This window comes from Ambystoma mexicanum, chromosome 2p (genome assembly GCF_040938575.1).
Source record: "Ambystoma mexicanum isolate Mex_15411 chromosome 2p, UKY_AmexF1_1, whole genome shotgun sequence".
NCBI classification, from domain to species: Eukaryota; Metazoa; Chordata; class Amphibia; order Caudata; family Ambystomatidae; genus Ambystoma; species Ambystoma mexicanum.
The window spans coordinates 1,402,142,017-1,402,167,753 of NC_090923.1; the positions used below are offsets into that span (position 1 = coordinate 1,402,142,017).

General features: G+C 44.8%; 1 protein-coding gene across 30 annotated transcripts in view; it reads right to left on the minus strand.

Moving 5' to 3' along the window:
- Window positions 1-25,737, minus strand: part of MAP4 (microtubule associated protein 4) — a 2,534,981-nt gene that overhangs the window by 767,170 nt on the left and 1,742,074 nt on the right. For 29 of the 30 annotated variants that reach the window (XM_069645850.1, XM_069645857.1, XM_069645873.1 and 26 more), the window contains one exon: window positions 24,147-24,422. The exons of the other annotated variant lie outside the window; for it this stretch is intronic. In XM_069645850.1, coding sequence (XP_069501951.1) covers window positions 24,147-24,422 — 276 coding nt within the window. The remainder of the gene's footprint in view (window positions 1-24,146; window positions 24,423-25,737) is intronic. 30 annotated transcript variants of the gene reach the window in all.

The following is a 25,737-nucleotide window of genomic DNA, read 5'->3' on the forward strand; positions in this document are numbered from 1 at the left end:
CCCTTTTGTGCTGAGAATAGGCTACCAAGAGTTGGACAGAGCAGAACTCAGGCGTTCTGGCAACGTAGAAACTCAGGCCCTTTTGTGATCTAGTCGACGGAAACGCTACTCTTCCTTAGAAGAGTGCTGAGGTGGGTAGAAGACTGGCAGGCCTATGCCCTGCGATAGATGAAACTCGGTACCACCTTCGGTAGAAATGCTGGCCTTAGTTTAAGCAAGACCTTCTCTCGAAAGAACCACAGAAAATGTGGTTTCCAACAAAGGGCCAGCAATTCACTAACCTGCCAAGCGGATGTCATTGCCACTAAAAAAGCTGTCTTCAAAGAGAGCAGCCACAAAGAACAAGTATGCATGGGCTAAAAGGGAACCGTCATTAGGAAGGTCAGAACCAGATTAAGATCCCAATCTGGGACAACAAAGGGAGTTGGCGGAAACGTATTTACAAAGCCCTTCAGGAATTGAGTTATCACAGGGATTGGAAAATATGAACATTGATCCGGGGACCACTTAAACACAGATAAGGCCACCAAATATCCTTTTACTGTGGTGACCTGAAGGCCTGTTGAGGCCAGTGACAGAAGGAACTCCGTCATTGAAGCGTTGGGGCAAGAGAAAGTGTCAATCTCGCATTCCTTGCACCATGCCTCAAATCTTCTCCACCTGCATGCGTTCCGAGATCTTGTAGATGGTCTGCTTGCAGCCGGCAACACCTCAAGCACCTCCTCAGAGAGGTCCCAGTCATCCCATCTCATCCTCTCAAGAGCCAAGCATGTAGGTTGAGGGATTCCAGGTTCGGGTGACGGACCCAACTTTCCGACTGGGTTAGGAGATCCGGGCACCGAGGCAACCGAGGAGGTGGACAGATGGACAGATCCATAAGGTCTGAATACCACATCCTCCTAGCCCAGTCCAGGGCGATAAAGATAATGGTTGCTGGAAACCTCTTGAGCCTCCTGAGAACCCACGGAATGACGGGAATCAGCGGGAAGGCGTAGCGGTAAGTGAGGGTTCAATGTCCAATCCATCAAAAAGGCGCCCCATAGCGCGCCATTCGGTGCGAATTCCCTCAAGCAAAACTATCTGCACTTCCTGTTGGACTCCGTGGCAAACAGGTTCACTGATGGGGCACCCAAGTGGGTGAAGACCTCCTCTAGCACTTTGTGGCCCACTTCCCACTCGTGTGAGACTGTGCTCTGCCGGCTCAGAGCATCCGCCAAACCGACAAACTGTTCTCTGTCCCAGCTAGATGAACTGCTGAGACCGAGATCCGGTTCTCCAATAGCCAGAACCACAACTGCATCACCTCTGTGCAGAGGGGTAGGGAGTGGACGCCACATTGCTTGTTCAGGAAGTGCATGACCACGGTATTGTCCGTCAGAATCAGGAAATGATTCCCCATCAGAGACAGAACAAACACACTCAGTGATTACCGGAGGGCTGGCGACCCCAGCCTATTGATGTGCCACCTGGCTCCCATCGGTTACCAGTCATTTGGTCGAAAAAAATTGGTCGACTGGACAAATGGTCGAACCAATTTGGTCGAAAACCAAATGGTCGAATGTTTTTTTTTATTTTATTTTCACCCCTTTTTTTGGGTCACCCCTTTTTGGGGGGGGGGGGGTCCCGCCCCCTAACCCCCTTTTTTTTCTAAAAAACCTTTTTTTTAAAAAACGAAAACCCGAAAAATAAATATATAATTAAAAAAAATAATTCGACCATTTGGTTTTCGACCAAATTGCATCGACCAAATGTCTTTCGACCAGTTTTCAGTCGACCAAATGTCTGGACACCCTCCCATCGCTGACCAGAGGCTGTGCACCGGCAAGACCTCACAATGAGTGCCCCAACCCTTCAGAGACACATCAGTAACCACTCAGGCCCCGGGCCACAGAGGCCAGAAGGGTTCCCCTGCCATGAGATTGCTGCTGTTGACCCACCAACCACGGTCATCGACCACTGCCCTGGATATATTGAGGTAGTATGAAACGGCTCTGAGGTACTGGGACCACTGGCCTCATAGGGGCCATTGAAGAGATTACATGCGCAGCCTGACCTCTGGCACTAGAAAGATAGAGGAGGCAATGAGGCCTAAAAGGCAGAGGAAGGAAGCTACGACCAATCACAAGAAAATTTACTGTTAATTTTCCCAGCTCCTGTGGATGAGCTAGAGGGTTAAGAGGGGTTGCTGCCAGTTTTCACACAACCAATTTCATTCATCTCTTAATATTGTACAGTAATTTTATGGGTGGTCAATAGCGCACAGTCCAATATATCGAATCCACAGATACTTTGATTCTCTTATTCCCATTCGATATTTGCTGTGCTTTGCTGAAATCCACCATCACATTATGGCTGACTATATGTCAAATCGGGATGAGGATAGGGCTGCCCTATTCTCAACAAGAGGCAGTACTTCCAAAGCTTTTAAGAGTAGTTATACAACGGTTGAGACCTTGAAACAAAAATGTATTAAACTGGAACGATTATTCAAGAAAGATTAACAAAAATTGGGAACAAGCGTCCCTCACTAATTATTTGAAAAATAATATCATACCCAGGGGTCTGCGTATTCTAACATTCCCTAATTTTGAGAATGATGAAGATGCTGATTTGGCTGAGCAGTGGATAAACAATTTGGACCAGAGGTCGAAGAACATGCTTGAGCTTTTAATTCTACATGCCACCCGAGAACACAAGCGGGTGATCTCACAAATTAGTACCATTAAGGAAGAAATTAAGGATATGCCCAATGCTGAAGAAACTAAACAAAAGAATTTTGAAAAGATGCATGATATTATAATCGAATGTCAGGATGAAATCAAGCTTCGTAAATTTTGATTTTTTTTTTTTTAGGGATGACGAGGATTATCGAATGGATAGTGTGTATACCTTTCAACATAAATATGACAACATCACCCCTAGATCTAAGCCTAGTGGCTGCACATACTACACCCGCTAGCTCGGATCTTGATTCAGAGGGTGACTCTACTAGCTTGAAACACCAGATATGACTGATAAAGACCCAGTTAATAAAGATGGAATTGGTTTTTTAGACCAAATACGCAGATTCAAGAAAGGGAATCAAAGATTCTTAAATACAAAACAAGTCAGATTCCAAACGTCACCCACTGTGTTTACTCCAATAACAAATGGCACACAAGGGGCAAGTTTGGGGGGGGGGGCAATCAGAAGTGGAATTTCAGACGCGGAGAGCACTCGTCCGGGGATCTTGACCCGCTCCAGCACCAAAAAACGCATGGGCAAGTGAATAATTCTGATCTTGTAACCAACTTATCCAGTAGAAAGTTATGGCATGAAAACTCGTTGTTGAATAAAGGGTTTTCTTTTGCTCGAAGTACAAGAACTGATTTTGTTGATTTTCAGATTGAAGTGTTTAAAGGAAACTGAAACTTAAAAGTTTTTTTGCAACTCAAGTCAAAACATTTGTATCCAGGCCTCAATTAGATCCGATTAGTACCTTATCAATTTCCGATGTAGGTCATATTGAAACATTGATCTCTCTGAATCAAGAGGTTACACCACTAACTACTACTATTCATGATGATTTAGGAATTAATGTGAGACAATTAAATATTAAACAATTGAAACCTACTTCTAAATTCACCCCACAAATTATGACTGATAACGTGATTGAAACCTTCCATAAGGCACTTATCTCTGATATTAACGCTCATCTCGACAGAGTTAATAAGACAAAAGACCGAGAGAAACCCAATCTTAGCAAAGCAGAATACCAGGCATTGCAAAATCTTGCTTGAGATAGAAGTATTACCATCAAGGAAGCTGACAAAGGGGGGAATATAGTTATTCTTAACACACAAGACTATATCACCATGGGTAAAAAAACATTTGGCAACTCCTATTGCTATCATAAACTTAAATCTAATCCCACCAAACGAATTGTAGCAGATTTAGGCAATTTAATTCAAGAGTGGTACACCAAAGGCTTCTTGTCAGATGAGGAAAAAAGCTTTCTTTTTATTTCATATTTGACAATGAATATTATGTACAACTAATGGGAGTTGCTATGGCGGCAAAATTCGCACCCTCACTTGCTAATCTCTTCATGTCACAGTATGAAGAAACACATATTATGAACAATGAACACTTTGGTCACAATTTAATCATGTGGTGACGCTTTACTGAATAATTTGGAAGGGAACATCAGAATCGTTTCAAGATTTCATCGAATATACCAATGTTAACTCATTTGGGATTAAACTTACTGGTAGTTCAAACCCTATCAAAATTGACTTTTGGATTTACATATATTCATTGAAGACAATGCTATTCAAACTAAAACCTATCGTAAACCAATTGAGGTCAATCGTGTTCTGCTTAACCAGAGCAGTCATCAAAGGGCAACCATTGAAAGCATCCCTAGTGGTGAATTCCATAGAGCAAGGAGAAACTGCAGTATGATTTCAGATTATTTTACGGAATGTGACATTCTGAAACAAAGATTCAGACAGAGAGGCTACAGACTTGATACCATCAACATAGCAGCGTCCGAATTTGCAGACATGTTACTGTTGAATGAGAGGTCACCCAAGGTATCACCATCACACATTTCCATTATTACTCGGTTCTCTAAAGATTCTTCAATTTTGTACAAATGAGTCAAGACATTGGCACATTCTTTGACTTGATACAGGTGTAGCACCATTTTTATCTGAAAATCCCAAATTTACGTTTACCAAAGCACCCACCATCAAACAAAGAATATGTCCATCTTTTTTTGATAACTCAGATACTGGTGCGCTAGAAAATTGGCTCAAAAGAGCTAACAGGTTTTTCAAATGTGGCAGTTGTAATCAATGTCAATATGCGTATAATAATTGTCAATCCTTCACTGATGCTTTTGGTACAGTTGTTAAAATCAACAGCTTAATTAATTGGAAATCATGCTACACTGTGTACCAATCATATGTGTATCTGGTAAACTTTATGTTGGAAGCATCATCCGCCAGTTAAGAATTAGAGTAAGAGAACATCTAGGGAGTCTCGCAGTGTCTGAGGCTAAATCTCCTATAGCTTTGCACTGGCAACTTGAACATCAACTAAGCGATAAATCAGACATCAGATTTGTGGGCCTAATGAAAGTAAATCGGGGCAATAGAGGGGGTGATATTCAACTTCGATTGAGACAAATGGAAACCAAACTTATATGTTTCCTCAGATGCACTGTAAGGGGCCTGAACAGTGATAATGAAATGCATGTATTCCTGTAAATTATTGATACTGTTGAGGATTATGTACTTGCTCATTATGTCTGAAACTACATATTATGCTTATTACGGATTACTATAAAACTACTTAGCAAATTGAATAACTTTTGACTTCTAACATGAGTGTTTGGGAATTTTCACTGACATTCAGCCAACCGGCGTATCACTAGTAACATGTACTGAGTTAACTACCACTTGTTTACTGGGGTCCTTTATTTTTAGACCTATGTTGTTGTTTTCCGCACACATACTGTAATTTTGAAACATCCATTCATTTATTAGCAATGATTTATGTTGGAATTTGAGGAAAATCATTTTTCAAAGGCTTTCCCTTACAGTTGTTGTCTTTTGAAGGTTTGAAGTTAAATAGTCAGACACAAATTAGAATTATATAGTAATCCTTTCTTTTTATGGTGCAACCGGGTTTGCCACCCAACACCTGGGTTCATGTTACCTTATTATTATTATTTTCCAATGTCCGAATCTTATTTCTGCAATGCAGCATATTTACAATTTATTTTAACAAATCTAATTATATAATTTGGTAATGGACACATATATGTGGATATAATTATCATACCCCCAGGTTTATATACACATATGAGGACAAGATTTGTGCTCTGATTCGCCAATCACGCCACACTTACCAGCACTGTTTACTCTATGACGCCACACGTTTTTGGCAACGTGATGTAGAAAACGTTAAAATGCATCGTGGAAGGCGGATAGTGTCAAGGAATACAACTCACAGGGATTTGGCCCTTTTACTTTATGGCAACTCTGATTTTTCGGGTAAGTCGCATGCATCTACGAGGGCACTTCGATCAACTACTAGGTATTCTTGTGCAGCAACACTGTACAGCATTACGTATCCTTTGTTATTTGTTTCTATTACTGATAGTATCGCGGCTCGAAGCAGATCGCACTAGACACGCTGTATTTATCATTTGCAGGTATACATGTTCATCCAGCCAGTGCTGTAAGGCCGATTATAATCTTCACAGTTATACCGGGTCATCATACGACCAATTTCGACGTGATTTTGCGCAACAGACCATTATTCTTCCGGGAGATTAATCCCTTTTCAGTTATGATGTCACCATGCAATTTTGCTTTTTATATTTAAAACTCCGCAATTGTTATCTCCACAATTCATTTACAGTCATTTGTTGTGCAAGAATCACCAATCGGGTAAGACAACATTCACTCACCATGTGTTTTCACGCTACACAAGTTTGGAATCATAATTTTATGGCCATTTTATGACCTAATTAGTGAAGGGAATAGGCAATTTTAACCCACAATTTGACTCATTCACATATTGACAAATGGCACTGTCCACTGATTTTTTATTTAATCCATGAGGCACAATGAACCCGGGCATTTGAGGTGGAAAACTGATCGGGACACCATTTCTTTGGTGAAATTTGTCCTAATTCAAAATAGTGACTACTACAGCTCCAGGTCAGATATTAAGATTAATATTGCACGGTTTTCAATTACTTATCACCAATTACTTTACAAGTTTTTCTTAGGAAAATCCCTCCTTGAAATCCATTGTGACTATTTGTTTTTATGTTTTCTTTTGCTTGATTGACCAACGATATTCATCACTTGCTTGAACCCTTGTGCCTGTTTTGTGGAATGTGGTATGTAAATATTGACATGTCCTTTCGCTTTATTTGGAATATATGTTATATACATGTCACAACATTTTCTTTTTAATTTAGATTTTTGCTTTTTAACTTTTTCTCATTTCATATTCTTATTGTTTGGTGCATCTCTACCATGGTTATTTATGATTTATTATTATGTATTCTATGGGACTTATGCAGCCTTGAGAACGACCTGCCGGTCGAAACACGTGTCGGCTGTCCAAATAAATTCACCTATCAAGCAAACACCTGTTTGTGGAAATCTTCCAATTGAACTTTGTTTTACTTATCTTGTGACTTGAGTGTGACTCTATGACATATCACAAACATTTTCACTGTTAATTTTCCGAGCTCCTGTGGATGAGCTGGAGGTTTGAGAGGGGGTGCTGCCAGTTTTCACACAACCAATCTCTTAATTTTGTACTGTAATATTATGGGTGGTCAATAGTGCACAGCCAAATATATCGAATCCACAGTTGAACAAGTTACTTTCTTACCTGGTAACGTTCTTTCGATGGGATGTTCCTCCGACGTATTCCACATCTCTGACAGTAATGTCCACAGCTGTGCTGCTTTGCAAATTTTTTTGGCGACGGTGTCCTAGGTCGATGACGTCAATACGCTATACCTCAACGGCCTCCGTTGAGAGCAGACGTCACCAGACATCACTGGATGTTATATGTAGGACGCACAACGCCTGTAGCCTCAGGTGTAGTTTTTTCCCAGAACGTGTGGCACCAATCTTCTAACAGTATGACTACAAAAAGCCTTGCGGAAACGTAAGCTGCAATCGCATAAGAAATTCCATAGAGGGGCAGGCTGGGAGGGTTCGATGTGGAATACATCGGAGGAACATCCCATCGAAAGAACGTTACCAGGTAAGAAAGTAACTTGTTCTTCGAGGGGATTGTGTCCTCCGACGTATTCCACATCTCTGACAGACTCCCAAAGCAGTACCAACGTATGGAAGTGGGAAAAGAATTTTGAATTTCAGAATGCCCAATCAAATTGTAGAATAGAGGACTGCCTTATCAAAGGCCAAATCTTGCCCATGGATAGAGTCCAGGGAATAGTGTTTTACAAAAGTATGGACAGAGGCCCATGTGGCTGCTTCACAAATATTACGAATGGGAACACCCCTCTGCAGAGCAGTGGGGGCAGCCACACCCCTAGTAGAATGGGCCCGTAAGCCTACCAGAGGGTCCTTACCCACCAAATGGTAACATTCAGAGATCGTCAAAATGATCCATCTGGACAAGGTCTGCTTGATAACAGCTTGACCTAAACGCCTTCCAGCAGTATCCTACAAATAGCTGATCGGCCACTCTGACCCGGGACATCTGTGAGAGATAGAAGCTCAAAGCTCTCCTCGGATCCAACCTATGGAGCCTCTCCTCTTCCTTACCAGGATGCGGAGGAGGATAGAACGCCGGAAGAATTACCTTCTGGCTCAAATGAAATTCCGACACAACCTTCTTGAAGAAAAGAATGACGAACCCTAAGGACAACCCTGTCCTTATGGAACACAGTGAAAGGTGGCTTGGCGGACAGTGCCTGCAACTCACTCACTCTGCGAGCGGAAGTAACCGCAACTATATATAGTTTTAAAGGTCAACAGTCTCAAAGGACAAGAATGTAAGGGCTCAAACGGAGGACCCATTAGGAATTTTAGACCCAAGTTCAAATCCCATCCCGGCACCTGGAAAGGGGACGGTGGAAACACATTACTTAGCCCTTTTAGAAACTGAGAAATAAAAGGAATCTTAAAATAAGAACACTCCTCAGACGAGCGCTTAAATATGGACAGTGCCGCCAGGTAACCCTTAATGGTATCCACTTGCAGGCCCTTGTGGGCTAATGAAAGCAAAAAAGACAGAACCACAGGAATTGAACATTGAAAGGATCCACATTCGGTATCATGCACCAGTCGCAGAACTTTCTCCAACGGCAATGGTACAGGGATTTCGTTGCAGGCCTTCTGGCCGAAAGCAACACCTCCATCACGTCTTCGAGGAGGTCCCAATCCTTATACCTCAACATTTCAGATACCAAGCATGAAGGCTGAGGGACGTGACCCCGGGATGGAGAACCCGCCCCCCCCCCCATCCTGTGAGAGCAGATCGCCTCGGTAGGGAAGACGGCGTGGAGGGCAGATGGCCATGTCTAGAAGGTCCGGGTATCACGCTCTCCTGGCCCATGCCGGAGCAATGAGGATCCTTCGGGAACCAAACCTCCGTAACCTCCGCAACACTTGCAGAATGACGGGGACTGGAGGAAATGCGTACAGTAGTGGGAAGGACCACTCCACTATGAACACATCCCCTAAGGCTCCTCTTGGAGGAAATTCCGGCGAGCAGACTCTTTCGCACTTCCGGTTGACACTGTTGGCAAAGAGATCCACTTGCGGGGTCCCCCAAAGGGCAAAGATCTCCAAAAGAACTTCGTGAGACAGCTCCCACCCGTGAGAGACCGTGTTCTGCCTGCTCAGAGCATCCACCGCCGTGTTTTCCTCTCCGGCCAGATGAACTGCTGAGATCAAAATTTCCTGCTGATGGCCCAGAACCAGAGCTGCATCGCCTCTCTGCACAGTGGGAGTGACCCTGCCCCCCTTTTTGCTGAGGTAGTGCATTGCCACTGCATTGTCCGTCATGATCAGGACATTTTTCCCCCGCACAGACGGCAGAAAAGCCTTCAGGGCTAGCCTGACTGCCTGCAGCTCTAACAGATTGATGTGGAGTCTGGACTCCGAAGGAGACCAACGACAGCTGACTGTTAACTCGTTGGCATGAGCTCCCCACCCCGTGAAGGATGCGTCCGTCACGATCGTCACCTCCGGCCAGGGTAGCCAAAATGGCGCTCCCTTCATCAGATTGCCTTCGTCGTCCCACCACAGAAGATCCTGGACAACCGATGGCGGCACCTGAACAGGATCCGACATCCTGCCAGAGGACTGCAACCACTGCATCTTGAGAGCCACTGCAGAGATCTCATCCGCAGCCTGGCCTCATGCACCAGCAGAATGCAGGATGCCATGAGGCCGAGCAACCTCAAGAGCTCGAACGCCGGGAGATTCAGGGCACGTTGAAACTTGTCCACCATCTGCAGAATGTGATGAGCCCTCACCTGGGGAGGCGAACACTGCCCCAGGGATGTGCCGAGCACTGCTCCGATGTACTGGAGCCGCTGGGTAGGTGTCAAATGAGACTTCTTTAAGCTGAGGGAGAAGCCCAGCTTGTGAAGGGAGTGGCAGGTGATGGACAGATGATCCAGGACTTGCTCGGGAGAGCGCACCCTGATCAACCAATCGTCCAGGTAGGGGTAGACGTGAATCCCCCCTTTCATGAGATACATTGCCACCACCACCACCATTAGCTTGGTGAAGACCCTCGGGGCGGAGGTCAATCCGAATGGCAGGACCCGAAACTGAAAATGCGAGTCGCCAACCACGAGCCTCCGGTACTTCCTGTGCTTGGGATGAATCGGCACATGAAAGTAAGCATCCTTGAGGTCGAGAGACACCAACCAATCCCGAAGTTGAAGGGCCTGGAGGACTTGAGAAAGAGTAACCATCTTCAACTTGTCCTTCCTGAGGAGCTTGTTCAAACCACGCAAGTCCATGATGGGCCTCAATCCCCAGTCTTTTTTCGGGATCAAAAATTATGGTGAATACCATCCCTTATTCCTCTCCGCTATAGGCACCAGTTCTATGTATGTTGATAGGCGACTACAGTGCCTGACGAGGTAGGTAATACCAAGTACATCTAGCACGCACAGTACACCATGTGATACACTTTGTGCATCACTAGTAGAATTAAATTCGATTGAATGCATAGTTTTCTGAGATTACAGTTTTTTACATCATCCATGAGTAATCACTAATACGTTTAGAGCAGAAGGCATTCCATGCAACATGCACTGTGCTTCATTAACATTAACAGCAATGGCATGTTTTACGGCATTAGACTTCAACTCCCATAATGCTGTATAGACACGTGACCCGGACCGGCATGCTATGCAGACACGGTCCCACTTTGCTCAGCAACGAAGATAACACTGTCTGAATAGAAGACGCAGGTTCGCCCATCGGAATTCTGCAGCCAGCGCAAGTCTTTTCTCCCTGCGCGAGCTGACTTCAGTGGATCGCGCGTCCCATGGGAGGTAATTAACACGGCTAATGGATATTATTAATGCCACTGCCGCCCGAACAATTCCGCAACTGACACAACCCCTCATTCCCTTGCAGCCCGAGTACGTGCATTCAGTGGTTGACCAGCAGTTACCAAGACACCTGGCGACCATTTTAAGTAAGCAATTTCTTTATCTTTATTTTTCGTCGCATTCAGCAACACCAAGGCCAGGACAGATCACACAGATAGTGATGTCCCCGCTCTTTGTTGTTGGTTTCCTCCTCTGCAGGCGCCCCACGATTAATTTACAGTATTGGGCCGCACCTGTCTGGCCACGCGATTTATAGCGTAGGTCCTGTATGAAACACAAGTTTTACTGTAAGTACGAGCTATGTATGACAGTTTTTGAGAACACTAATTGTTAGACATCACATTGAGGCTTATGTCCTTACACTTTATTATAGGACATTACTTATGATATGAGGCACCACTAGCAGGAGCACACACGCCAGGATTCATTCCAACCTACCGTTCCCCGGCCCCTGGTATTCCAGAGGAGGTGAGTCTGTTCTACACAACTGAATACTACAGTTGTTTGTTTACCATGAAAAGGTTTTCAAATCAACAGAGATGACAATATAGTTTATTTTGAACTCTTCCAGAATTGAGGCTCTTTAGCCATCCCCACCCCCCACTTTTTGTGTTATGAAGAGGCAACGCGGAATCAGCGATTGCTCTCCGTCCTGAAGAAGGTTGACCTAAATCACCGGTTAAGGGCACACCCCACCCTTACTGAGAGAACTCAACCGAAACATATCTCAACAACAGTTTTCTAAACCCCTGTATATAGACAGAGGGTTACATTGTAAAATAAAGTGCTAAATTGACAATTGCTTGATTCCTTTTCTGTGATTTCAATGATCTATCACCAGTTTGTCCCAACATATAATGTGTGTGAAAGTCGTGAATGAATGGTACATGGAGGGATGAGGTTTTTTGGTATATTGAGCTGAATTTGTGAAAAGTTTCTTTACATTTTTGTGACTGTATTTATACAAATAAATATGATGCTATTATAATTTAAACAATATATAGCGGTCATCCCTGGTCTAGTCGGCCCACCCTTCGTCTGTTTTGTTTCAATTGCCTGGAGGGACGTAGACGATAATCAGGCTTCCCTCATTTTTGCATACCAGTTCTATGGCGCCTTTCCCCAGCAGGGATAGGATTTCCTGCGCAAGGAGCGGATCCAGACTCTTCAAAGAGAGCTTCCCCGGTGGATTGTCGTGAGGCCTCTGCCGGAAAGGAAGACAGTAGCCGTGGGCTATGATCTCCAGAACCCACACATCTGTAGTAATGGCACGCCATTCTACCAGATGCTGCGCCAGCCTTCCCCCAACCGGCGAACCATGGGACATGGCCTCATGACTGAGCAGAGAGGCAACTAAAGGGCAGAGGATTCAGCCTAGGAACCCTCCCGTCCCCTGCACACTTTCAAATGTGTGGACTAAGTCCACTACTCAATTTAAATATTGATATCAGAAAAGAAGGTAAACCAGACAATTCAATTCTGTCCAACAGAATGAGGATTTATAAAATATATAGTCAATGTTCATTCACAAAAACACAAGAAAACAATATCAAGTAGAGAGGCAAACAAAATTTGCATCAACAGGTCACAGTAAATTTGAAAAGGTGGTAGAATCCAATTCAAGTGGCGACGCGTTTCGAGGATATTTCCCTCTTCTTCAAAAGGCCAAAATCAAATTCTTAAAGCAAAAAGAAAGGAGGGAACATTTGTATATAATTGTAAAAGATATCTTAACATATGATTTAGTACATGAGCTGCATATTTCAGTGTGATCAATTAAACAATCTGTGTCATTTTTTAGTGTGTCACAAAGAGAAAGAGAAAAGAACATCCATTTAGTGCGCCCTATACCAATTGGGCATATTCAATCATTATTCATGATAAAGTGGTTCCAGTTGAATTTTGTACCGTTAAATTATTTATATCTACAAAGGGGATTCACTCTACACCGCGATTTGACAGTCAAATCACATGGCCACCCCGTGACTGGAGAAAATTAAGGTATTAGTGTTAGTTCTAAAGACCTGTATAACCCACAGTAGGGATAGTAATGGATAAGAATAAACAGGTTCTTTTTACCAATAGAAACGGTGTCTTCCGAAATTCAAAGTTCAAAATAATGGAGATAGCGATTTCAGGAATGTAGTGCGCTTCCGCAAGTAAAATACTTCAACTTGGAGAGCAATAGATTACTGTAACAACAGGAAACAAAGACAAAAGATGGTGTAAAAGTAGTAAAAGACTAAAGAGTAGTAGACAGGCAACTAGAGCATGTCCAAAGAAATTACCTGAAAAGTAAACGAAGGTCGAGGATAGATCCCTTGTAACGGGAGTAGTTAGAGATAGACAATCTCCGATACAGGCATACGTGAGGTAGCGGTGCTTCCAATGAATAATTTGATCTACGTAAACTGGTCTGCAGTTCTTCTCAATGTGCAAATGGACTCCCATGTATACACCGTAGCCACGGTCTACGCTCCTAATGTGGGTCAAGATGTTTTTTTTATGAGGGGTTCTAGCAAAACTGGAGGGGTTTGCAAGGGGGTAGGATAGTTCTTACTGGGGACATTAAAAGGAGTAGAGGGGCTTCTCAGCATATACAGGTGCCATTGAAAGCGCTAAAACACAGGATTGATAGGCTGGCACTGCATGATGTCTGGAGGGAAGTCAGGGCTAGGGTGAAGGGATACACTTATTACTCTCATGTCCACTCCTCTCTATCCAGAATAGATTATTAGTGGGTCTCGACAAGATTTTTGGCGAGGGTTAAATTGGTGGTGTTGTGTACCATATCCTTGTCAGATCACGCCCCATTAAAGATAAGGATAGAGGTGATGGCAAGGAAGGAGGTTTATGGAAATGTTCCAACAGACTTTTTCCAAAATCACATTCTCACATAGTCAATTAGGGACAGAATAGATATGTATTTTCCAGAGAATGCGACACAAGACATGATCCAAGTGTCAGCATGGGACGCTTTAAGTGCCAAGGACGAGTATGCTTGTGCTTTTTGTATAGACTTAAATAATAGCCTGGCACTTGTGGGGTTAAGGCACTACCGAGGGGATAGCTGATAGTTATGATAGCCACATGGGAGAAGCAAAGAGGGAAATCGGGAAAAGTGTTGGAGAATGAAATAACAGAAACGATGCAGAAACTAGCAACAGGCCCAACTAGAGCTCTCCAAAGAGTGCTGAAACATACTCAAGGCTAGCTAGATTTGCTCTGAACAAAATAAGCGGAGAAAGCCCTCCTATATACAAAACAACTGTGTCATGTAGGGACAAACAAAGCAGAGCGTATGCTGGCAAGGAAGCTAAGAAGCAAAACTATGGTCCACACAGTTTGAAAAATCATAGCAGGGGACGGGAGCATAGCTACAGGCAATGACTCAATTTTAGCGAGCTTTGAGGACTAATACTCCAAGTTATACTCCACAGACGGCCCGGATGGGGATAGACAGGAAGCATATGCAAGCACGACCATCGCTACCCAAAATCTTTAGTGTAGAAAGGGAGGAATTAGAAAGGGAGATACAAGAAAGTGAGGATTTGGAGGCTAACAAGTCGCTGCCCCTAAAGGCTACCTGGCAAGCTATATAACAATTTCCAGTCGAAGGGGCAGATTACTATGACAATGAATGAAGCAAACGCTGTGGTGTTTCCAAAACCTAACAAGGACTTGTCGCTTCCTGGGTTATACAGACCAATAACATTAATACATTTCGATGCAAAGCTCTACACTAAAATATTAGCGAAGTTAGCCAGGGCAAAAAACAGGGGTGCCAGCTATCCCCACCATTATACGCCCTTTATTTAGAACCATTATTAGTTCAACTCCGGACCACAGAACGGGTCAAAGGGAATAGTATGAGTGGAGAGAACCAAAATAATCACTCCCACACTCATAGGTGAATTGGAGGAGTTTGGGAAGGTTGCAGGATTAAAAATGAACATTCCAAAATTCTAAATCTATCAGTCCATCCTGATGAACTGGAGCGGATCAGGACCCATAGCCAATTGAAACTGACGCAGGATGGGATTTTCTATCTAGGGGTCCGCATCACCAAGACTCTGGGAAAATTATACGGTGCAAACTACCCTCAACTGCTACAGAAAACTAAAGCAGAATAGGGGTACCCTTGCAGTCTCATAGCTAGGGAGGTTGACGGTGGTGAAGATGGTCGTTCTCCCAAGGATCTTATACTATTTTATGCTCTTCCAATCCCACTGCCTAAATCCTTTAGTTCCCTGAACAAATTCTCGGCACATCTGTGGCAGAACAAACCCCCCTGCTTCGCTATGAATACTTTAACGGCACCAAGGAACCAGGGGGGACTTAAGCTTCCGCACTTTTGTAAGTATTATGAAGAGGCACAAGTTTGGGTAGTGAGGGAATGGTTCTCCGGTGACGCCGAGAAAACACAGACAAGGCAGGGGTGGGAACATCTTTATATGGAATTATGTGGCTCGGGAAAGCACATAGACCCCCAAATGTGCATATTAGTAAAATTGTGGGGCTAGTGGCGGACATCTGGGACTCAATGCTGACAAAGGGAACCTTATATTCACTAATGCAGCCCTGTTCACACCCTTTTTTCATAACCCACAATTACGCTAGGGCTGCAAAAGGGATGGTTTAGGGCATGGCAGGTGGCAAGGTGTCTGAAATTGCACGACATGCTGCAAAGGTAGGACATTATGTAATTCAAGGCCTGTAAACTGCATATATGGGTCGGCAAGGGGATAAGGCTACTCTATTAGTTGAGGGATTGGTTGTTTGATACACATATCAAGGCAACCGCTTTCCGGCAACTAACCCCCTTTGAGAAATGTATTCCAACACAATCGGGGTCCCGGAAACTTGTCTCATCCCTCTATAAATTCCCCATTGAAGGCTCGCCCCTGGTGCAGTGGTGGTACATGAGGAGATTGGAGACCTTGCTGAGTAGCATAACGACAAGGGAACAGTGGGAGCATCTCTGGGGCAACATACCTAAAATGACACCAATTTAGGGAAATGTGGTACAAGATAATGTTGCAATGGCATAACACGCCGGCACAACTTCACACAATGTACCCCACTGTCTCATCTGAGTGTTGGCTGGGATGTACAGGGAACAGAGACTGGACCCATATCTGGTAGGAGTGCCCGGCTATTAAATCATTCGGGCATGAGGTGAAGACCCAGATGCAAGTGATTTTCACAGGGAGTGAAAATGTAGAGGTAAAGGTATGGATGCTTGGTTTGTGGAACCGGCTAGTAGTATATATAGCAGGAGGCAATTAAGGAAGTACATGACCTTAATTATAGCGGCATGGCTTGCTATAGCACAAAAATGGGAAAAAAGAGGCAATCACCCACAGAATACGACTGGCTGCAGAAAGTTTGGAACTTTGTGGCCCTGAAATGGGTAACACATTCTTTACAAGGAAACAGAGCAGCATTTAAGCAGGACTGGGGACATGTGCTAGCATATCTCCAAAGTGAGAGTAAGGTACAATGGTGCCTGTACAGGCTGAGCATTTTGAATAAACTGTAAATTGTGATGGTTTTCTCACTGGAACTTTTGGATACATGTATCTGTCCCACTGGCGGGGTGGAGGAGACGAGGGTAGTGATGTTTTTATATGTTATGCAAAACTCAAAAATATTTTTTTTTAAAACAGATCCTTGGTTAGCTCATAATAGCCACTAGAAACCTCAGAAATTTCGAATGCTTTCACTCGACTGGAAAGTAAAAATATGCATCCTGCATACCCAAGGAAATCAGCCAATTTCCACCTACAATGAGCCGCCACAGTTGTTTTAACTGGGTGCTACAAAAATGTATTCCAGTATTTGGAGGTCCAAGATGGGTTGCGAAACCCTCTCTGGGGACAGGAATGTTACAGGAGCAGCATTGCCCGTCATCTAATTGTAGTCTTTCTCTATAACACACTTCTGTAGAGGTTGCACCTTATTAAACTCAAATGTTTTGTGCAGCAGAGGCCATGATGGTTAAGCTGGGGGCAATAGAAAATAAGGGACACACTGAAGTCAGTGAAAGTCTTCCACAATTTGCAGTACCCACCTGTATGTGGTGATCTACTACCATTCTCTGAAGAATCACCACCATCCACTCATTTCCAACCTGTTGACCAGTGCTTAAATTGCTTCATCCAAAAGAGAAGTCTGTTGACTCCTAGCAGCCCTATGAAATTAACATTTAATTGACTCTGCCACACCTTAATTAATAAAAGTCACTCACCCTAGTGACTAGAGTAGTCCTTAGTCCCCTTTCCTCCATCCTTATGTGTAATCCCCCAGCGTGTGGACGGTACCAGAATCTTTAGCAGCGAAAATATGAGCTTCGCCTTTAAATTTGGAATAGGGGGCACGGCCCCAGGTGTAGGCGCACCCGCCAGGTCCCGCTCTCTGGTGCTCCGCTTCAGTCCCCTGTTGACACCTTGGACGCTTGTAAACCAGGTTAAACTGATAACTTATTAACCCCTGGCCTACTAGCAGGAAAGGTGGGTGGGACATATGGAGGAAAGGGGACTAAGGACTAGGAATACTCTAGTCACTATGGCGAGTAACCTTTATTACTCGTATGTCCTGACTGCTTTCCTCCATCCATCTGGGTGATTCCACAAACTGGGTAATGAACAAGAGTGTAGCTAAAGGCAAACGCGTTCCAGAGGACTGCCTGCCCGAACTCAGCAACCTTCCTGGGGCTGATGTCCAAAGAGTAATGCCTGCAGAAAGATGAGGGAGAAGCTGAAGTAGCAGCCTTGCTAATGGCCTCCCAGGAAGTGTGCCTTTGCAGCGCCACAGCTGTGGCATTGGCCCTCACCGCATGAGCGTGGATTCCCTCTGGAACCTTCTGACCCATGGCCGAGTATCCCTCGGAAATGGCCATAACCATCCAGCGGGAAATAGACGCCTTAGAGGCTGGAGTCCTAGGGCATGTGCCCCCAAACGTGACAAACAGAGCTCCGGTCTTCCTTAGCTGCTTTGTCCTTGAGAGATAGAATGTAAGCCTCTGCTAATACAGGCAATGCAGAGCCCATTCTGCGTCTAACCGAGGATTGGGAAAGAAGACCAGTAGTCAAATCTCCTGATTCAGGTGGAAGGGAGAGACCACTTACGGCAGAAAATGTGGATGGGTGCGAAGGACCACCTTAGCCTGGTGAAAGACCATAAACGTCTTGCACGAAGACAGAGCTTGCGGCTCGCTAATCCTCCATGCTGAATGTGAGCACCACCAGCAGAGCAGTCTTCAGCATTACTGACTTGAGTTCCAATTGTTGAAAAGGCTTGCGATGAAGTGCAGAAAGCGCCACATTCAGATCCCAAACAGGATACTGTCTATGGATCGGAGAAAACAGTCGTGCCAACCCCTTGAGGTGAGCCTTGACCACCAGGTTCGCTGCTGAAAAGATGCCATCATCCGAATTCTTGTAGGCTCCCAATCACCGCCAAATAGGTGCGGCAGGTATCAAACCTGCACCCAGAGCGGGACAAGAAGGAGAGAACATCGTACACTGAGCAACAGAGAGGGTCTACCCCACGCTCCCAATCCCAATGACAGAACCATATCCACTTGCTTTTATACTGCGCACGGATAGAGGGCTTCCTGAGTTATATCCTGGATCCGGAGTAACGTTGCTAGGGCCAGCCTGGCCTAGTCCTGGTGTTGCACAGCCCACCTGCTGTGTAAGGATGCTCCTGTTGAGGATCGGCAGCAGAATGGTCCCGGCGCCATGAGCTGGAAAAGGTCCCAAAACCAGGGTCTCGATGGCCAATGAGGGGCAATGAGGAGGAGCCTGCAGCCCAAGTCCGTCCTGACCTTGCGGCAAAGCCTCTGGAGCAAGGGCGGAGGAGGGAAGGCATAGCAGTTGAGGTTCTCCCAGGAGAGATGGAACACATCCCCAGGGAACCAGACACATGTCCTGCCCATGATCCGAACAGCGAACACGTGTAATTGTCCTGCGAGCTAAGAGGTCTATCTGAGGTGTGACCCACAGGAGAAAGAGGATTCGGGACATTGCTGTCCAATTCCAATTCTTAAGTGTTAGAGCCCAACCAGCTCAACCTGACGGCTTCCGCACGGCTGTCCTCCGGGCAATGGACCGCTCTGATCCGGGTGCCCCGAGACATAGCCCATTCTTAGATCGTACTGTTCCTGCCTCTGCGAGGCCCGCCTTGAAGGCAACTTGCTGCTCCAGGAGAAGTTCAGGAAAAAAGTCACTTATTTCCCGCCACAGCTTACGATTAGTGTATGATAGAAATCCAACCATATTTGCTTGGCGAAGATGGAGCCTGGCGTTAGAATAGACCTTTCTGCTGAAAGATTTGAGCAGTTTGTCCTCCTTGGATAGGAAGCTAGTAACAGAGGAGGAGGACCCGGAGGGCTTAGAATAAAGAGAGGGCGCCGCCGCCGCCACCACTGACAAGTGAGGCTGGGGGTGTGCCGAGAGCAGCAACTAGTCCTTCTCCATCTGTCAGAAACAAACTTTCGAGCCGCTTATTCATTGCAGCGACCCTGGGAAGGAATCACTGGGCTGGGGTGCTTTATTGAACAGTTGACTAACCTTGTCATGCCGCAATGATATGGAGACAAAGTCCTTTAAGTGTTCAGGAAGCAAAGTGTTGAAGAACTCCCTCCAGCAGGAAAGACGGTTCTTCAGAGAACGTGGAGCAAGGGCGATGCACGCCGCACACGCATCCGAACGGTGGTTGGGCACCAGGCACTCAAAGCAAAGTGCATGGTGGTTCGACGCCGGGAAGGAAGAGTCGCACGAGGTGCACCTTGTAAATCCTCCAGTGACCGACATGCACCGGGGAAGGCAAGGCACCGAAGGGAGGTAAAGGCAAATTAGAAAAATAGCACAGGGACACGCGCAAAGTTTGAAAAAAAGAGGCCTGTACAAGCTGCCAGGTCTGTACCAGAGGGAATGAAGTGAAGTGCCAGAGGGCGGGGCCTAGTAGGCCTGCCTATGCCTGGGGCCGCACCCACGCATACTACTCTAAATTAATGGGGAAGCTCATATTTTCGCTGCCAAAAATCCGTCCCCATGCTAGGGGACGCCCCATAAGGATGGAGGAAAGTGGACGAGACATACGAGTAAAAGGAAATAATGTTGTCCTCTGATAGAACAATTTCAATATATATTAGCATTTGTAGATTTATGACTGCTGGACAGAAGCATTCTAGCTGCTGGAAAGTAAAAACATTCTAGCAGACAGTTGATAGATCCAGACCTCTGAATTGGCCCACTTTTGCAAAGATGGCTATCAACTAATCTGAAATCCCTCTATTGGCCAAGAGTGGACAAAGGAAAAATACCTGGCTAGGTTTCAATTCCTCCAAGGTCAGGTCCCAGAAAGGGAGGGGGCACCCACTCCTGTTTCCAGGAATAACACCAGTTCCTTCATCCGTATGTTTTGTGTCAAAGGATGCCGGATGGGACTTGTCCCGTTCATTTTCTTCATCCTCTTACACTTGGAATAAGAAAGTAAGATCTTCTTTCCTGAGAGGTGTATGAGGGGTGGATTCGGTGGGTGGTTCTGACCAATGCCACCACACAGCAACCTGCAACTGCTTGCTAATTGAGGGCAATAATTATCGGTGTCACATTTTCTGCAAATACCCTTGGCTGTGCATGGGCTGGCATGTGTTGCAGGCCTCCCTGCCATAATCAATCAGGCCTTAGATTACAAACAATTGTGGTGAGAATGTCTGACAAAAAAGAGCTTCAACTCTCCCCCTCTAGAGTTCCCCCATTCCCTGCTCCGTTTATCTATCCACAAGCCACCTGAACCCTACTAGCAACCCCACAAGTGCATCTACTTTCTACAGCGGCCCATTTATTCACAGCTACATTTGTGCTTAATAAATACAAAAAACAATGGATAAAACCAGAGTCTTTGCGGGTTTGTGGTGGTGAAAAATTTGATGAGTTTTAGGTGAACAGAAAATAGAAACTGCACTAGGGACTATGGCTAGCTTCAAATGGTGCTGCAGGGTCCTTTCCCTTTTTTTTCTTTATGGGATCGGCTGCGGGGGAACACCCCCACGACCTCTGCTCACAATCTATTGAGCAAGGATGCGGGGGACACCCCGGCAGCCCTTAGCACCGAATGGGTGATCTAGTTGAACTTTTCGGCCATTCTGAATATTTTCGAACGGCCGAAATTCAGCCAAATTACCCATCCGGTCTAATCTCGTTCAAGGCACGACGAGGAAAGGGAGGGGGAACAAAGGGAGGCTAGACAACGATCATACTAGGCCAGGTATCATTCAGATCGCGCAAGTGCATGGGATGGGGGAAAGGGAAAGTGCAGAGGGGGAGTGGGAGGGGACAGTGCAGTACAAGGGAATACGTAATCACAATATAAGTAACGGCCAGCAGGTGGCAAGTGCTGGTGTGTACAGATACAGGAACAGTCCCAAGTGCGGGGGTTGCCAGGCAGGAAGTGCAGGTGCGTATGACTGGCGGGGAAGGGACCTGGGCCTGAGGTCAGAGGGTAGCCAGGTAACTAGTGCAGTTTCAGCCAGGAGGTCAGCAGGGGAGCGGAGAGGAGAAAGCAGAGGCAAAGAGAAAGGTTTTGAGGTGCTTCTGGAACCGGAGGTGGTTCTCCTCGAGTTTCAAGGAGGCAGGCAGGCTGTTCCAGAGAGAGGCCCCAGCCGAGGAAAGAGATCTGCCACCAACTCGTTGCTTGGAGAAGTGACTTACCCTGAGGGAGTTGGAGGCGGATGAGCGCAGAGCTCGAGGAGGAAGATATTTAGGAAGAGAGTTGAAGGTATTGAGGTCCCAGGCTCCAGAAGGCATTGTGGAAAATGCAGAGGGTTTTGAACATAATCCTTGCAGCCACTGGGAGCCAGTGCAGAGATTTCAGTTCTGGAGATACGATCCCCGGGCTTGAGGCCAAGGACAAGTTTTGCAGTCCTGTTATGGATCAGTTGCAGAGGGCAGAGGCAGGCAGATTTAGAAAGAGGGACAACAGGACGTTGTAGGCTGTTTGGGTGGCAGAGGAGCAGGAGGTGCAGACAAAGACCAGCAGGAGGAAGAACGGTGGATTGGAATATGGAGGCAAATTGGAGAAAAGGTGAGACATTTGTTGGTGAGAGCCAGTGGAACTGTGTTGTGTGAGTGGATGCAAGGAGAGTGTGGGTGTGCAAGAGGGAGTTTCGGGACTGGGTCAAATATGAGCATCAGAGTGAAAGGAGGGTGACTGAGGGAGTAGTAATATTGAATGTTGGAGGCAGGAAAAGAACACATCAAAGGGATAGAGGAAAAAAGACATGGGAAGTAGAAGGGAAGCTGGATGGAGTTGGATGCAGGAGAGTAGTGAGAGGAGAATAGCAACAGAGACAGGGAAAGGAACCATCAGGGCCCGAGAGAAAGAATACAGTGTCGGGTAGAGTGCCTGAACAGCACATCCCTATAATCCTTTCAGCCACTAACAGCGGTAGTGTAGGGACAGTTTTAGAAAGTCCCGGAGGGAGTTTAGATAGAGAAGGCGATTGCATTTAGGTTATTGTTGATCGCTACCTAGAGTTAGAAATAAGATACCCTGACGATTGCAGGATGGAGATTAGGAATGGATGTGGTAAAGAGGTGGAACCAGGTTGCGTGCAAGAACAGAGGCTGCTTACAGAAGTCTGAAAATATTTGGGGATATTGGGAATGAGGGAGAGACACTAAAGAGGTGGGGAGGACACTAAAGAGGTTGGGGGGAGGGGAGTATATGGACTTTGAACAGTGGAAAAGGCAGACTTTATGGGAGTGACCGGAAATGGGGCCAGGGAGGGCAAAGGAAGGAAGGAACGTGGGGTTGAGGGACACATTTGTCGATATTGTAATGGTACACTGTTCGTCGATATTTTTTGTAAACCCACCGGTGTTTAAAAACCTTAATAAAAAGTTGTTGGAAAAAGAAATAAGATGGTAGGTTTTAATAATCTCTATCTACTTACCCGCAACCAGGCATGCCTGGGGTAGGGTGGAAAACACTTAATTTTGTTATGAAAGAAAGAGGCACAAACGCACGGTACAAGAAATCAATAAAAACCCTTGCCCTTTTTCTGGGAGTTGGAGGGTTGATTCAGCCCCAAGTAGGCCAAAAACGTTGTGATGACTATATTGGCGGTGTTGCTTCCTTTGTGGCAACCAATTGATTGTGTGACAGATGCGCCTTTAGGCCCTCATGACTCATGACACTAAAAATGCCCCGACAGTCAGCACGGTGCAATCTCTAATGGCAATGAAAAGCTTTCTGGGCCAGGTATGTGACTGGAGACATTTAAACAGATAAGAAATCTGTCAAGTGAAGGCATTCCTTTATATTTTTGTGATTTCCTTACCCAGTAACATTATCCAACAAACTGTTTAGGCTATGCCTGTCCCTCGCAAAATCCACACAATAACAACATTTAAAAACATGATTTTTATTCAAAACCCTTCAACCGGGTTCATTGCAGCATCTTTTTCAATCCGTAATGCAGCCCCTCCTAGGCTGCATTTCTCACCTTACTCTGGATACTGTACTATCAACTGTAACCCTCACTTTTATCCTACTGCTTCACTCAACTTTTGTACTGTAGGGTCATGGGAACAGGTATCACTATTTCAGTTTGCCGAAAGTTTCATGAGCATTTAGGTTTGCGGTGCTATATAGATTTTAAAAAAAGAATGTTTCTAGTTGTGAGACCTGTATGCACTGTATCGATTTAATTCCCAAGGCTATATCATGGATGTTTCCATTTTCTCGAGTTGAAGGCTACTTACGTTTTTCTGCCATTGCACTTGAGCTCTCAATTTAAATATAGACTTGAATTTATCAGGTGCAATCACCAAACATCCAATTACAAATCAATGTTGTCATGCCCGCCACCGAAATAAACGCCAGGAAAGTTATTTTGACCAAATACAGATTTGTGAAAATAGCTGTAGTTGCATACTGTATGTGCAGTTTACAGTGCAGAACACCGAGTATGAACATAACTCTCAGAATGGGACAATTTCTGTTTTCTTACCTTTGGTTTCATTTCCTTAGATGTTAAGTTGGAAGAGCGTGGTGTGTTGGAATCCTTGGGTGTTAAGGTGGATGACCGTGGAGTGTTGGAATCCTTTGGTGTAAAGTTGGAGGGCCGCGCAGTGCTGGAGGCAGGCCTTTTGGGAGTGGAAGAAGCAACTGGAGCAGGACTTGTAATTATTTTGCCTGGGGGAGGCGTAGACTGCTTGGGGCTCGAGGTAGAGGCTGGCCTGCCTTTGGCAGGTGTAGGCTTGACTGCTGCAGTGGCTGCTGAAGGCTTTAAGTGTCCAAACGCAACACCCAAGAACGCACAGGCACACACACACACAACAGAAAAAAACGCACACAACGAAAAAGAAAATAATGAAATTTGAATGCAACACAAAAAGGTAAAATACTTATGGACAACTGAAAAGGGGGGAGGCATTCAGTTTTCTTAGTTAAGCAGTATAAATAGCAGGGCATGAAACAAAAGGAAATAGATAACATGGACAGCTAAAACAATGCAGTGTTAGGCATCACAGCAATACCATCACGAGAGACATATTTAGTCAAACACAAACCAAATACTCCATTATGCAGTACTGCCACATCTAATTTCTGAAAAATTAAGCTATCTCTTCCACTTTCTGGTGTGTGGAAAGCAATCTGGGAACTGAAGCTTTGCTTTACCCATTGAGAGTATGGGTCTCCAGCGAGTAACCACATAGGCAGATAAAAAGACATTACCTATGACATTCGACCACTTTGCAGTTATAGGGATGTAATAGTCTCACAGGGAATACCTTATTATATGCTAGTTTTAACCCTAGGGTTTGGAAGACGAAGGGTTTGAAAACAATCACTTGATAGAAAAGATATTGGCTTAACAAAGGGAAGTATTTTGTTTAATTATAAATGAAAAGCAGCAGCATGTTTCCAAATATTCAGCAAAACTTGTTTATGTTAAAAAAAGACCCAAACTGACTCCTTTCACAGAACATATTTCCTATATAGCAGGTTCCATAAAGGAATAATTAAAATTGGCACTTGAAAGTTTTGCTTGAACTGTTTCTAACCAATGTCCCCGGTCATTCTCTATTATTGTTAAGTAATTATTAAAATCCTGTCACGTTTTTCGACATGAACACTACCATAACTATTACTTTGAATTTAACCTTTTCACAAGCTTACCATCATTTATTATTAAAATGAATACTATTCAGGAGTTGTAGGTCTTATTTTAATCTACTACAGCCGAAGAGAAGTGCAATGTACAGCACTCCGTTTATCTGAATTTTAAAAATGCATATGCATTACCTAGATGGCTGTAATCAAAGAAAATAAGGAATGTTGAAATAGGTTTGATTGACACAAGATCCCAGAGTTGAAAGGCTAAGTTCTTCTCCTTGGGCATTGAAAGTGAGGATATTAGAAAACTCTGCACCCAACATTTAGTGTGGAACGAAGTACATGATCAAGAAGAGTATCCAGCAGGCAGTCGCAGTCGCAAGAATCTTTAAAAACATTACACTCATAAGAAAACGCAGCTAAATAAACAAGTGAGAATGGGTGCAAGTATGAAAAGAATTTGCTGTTTAAAAAGTATGAAT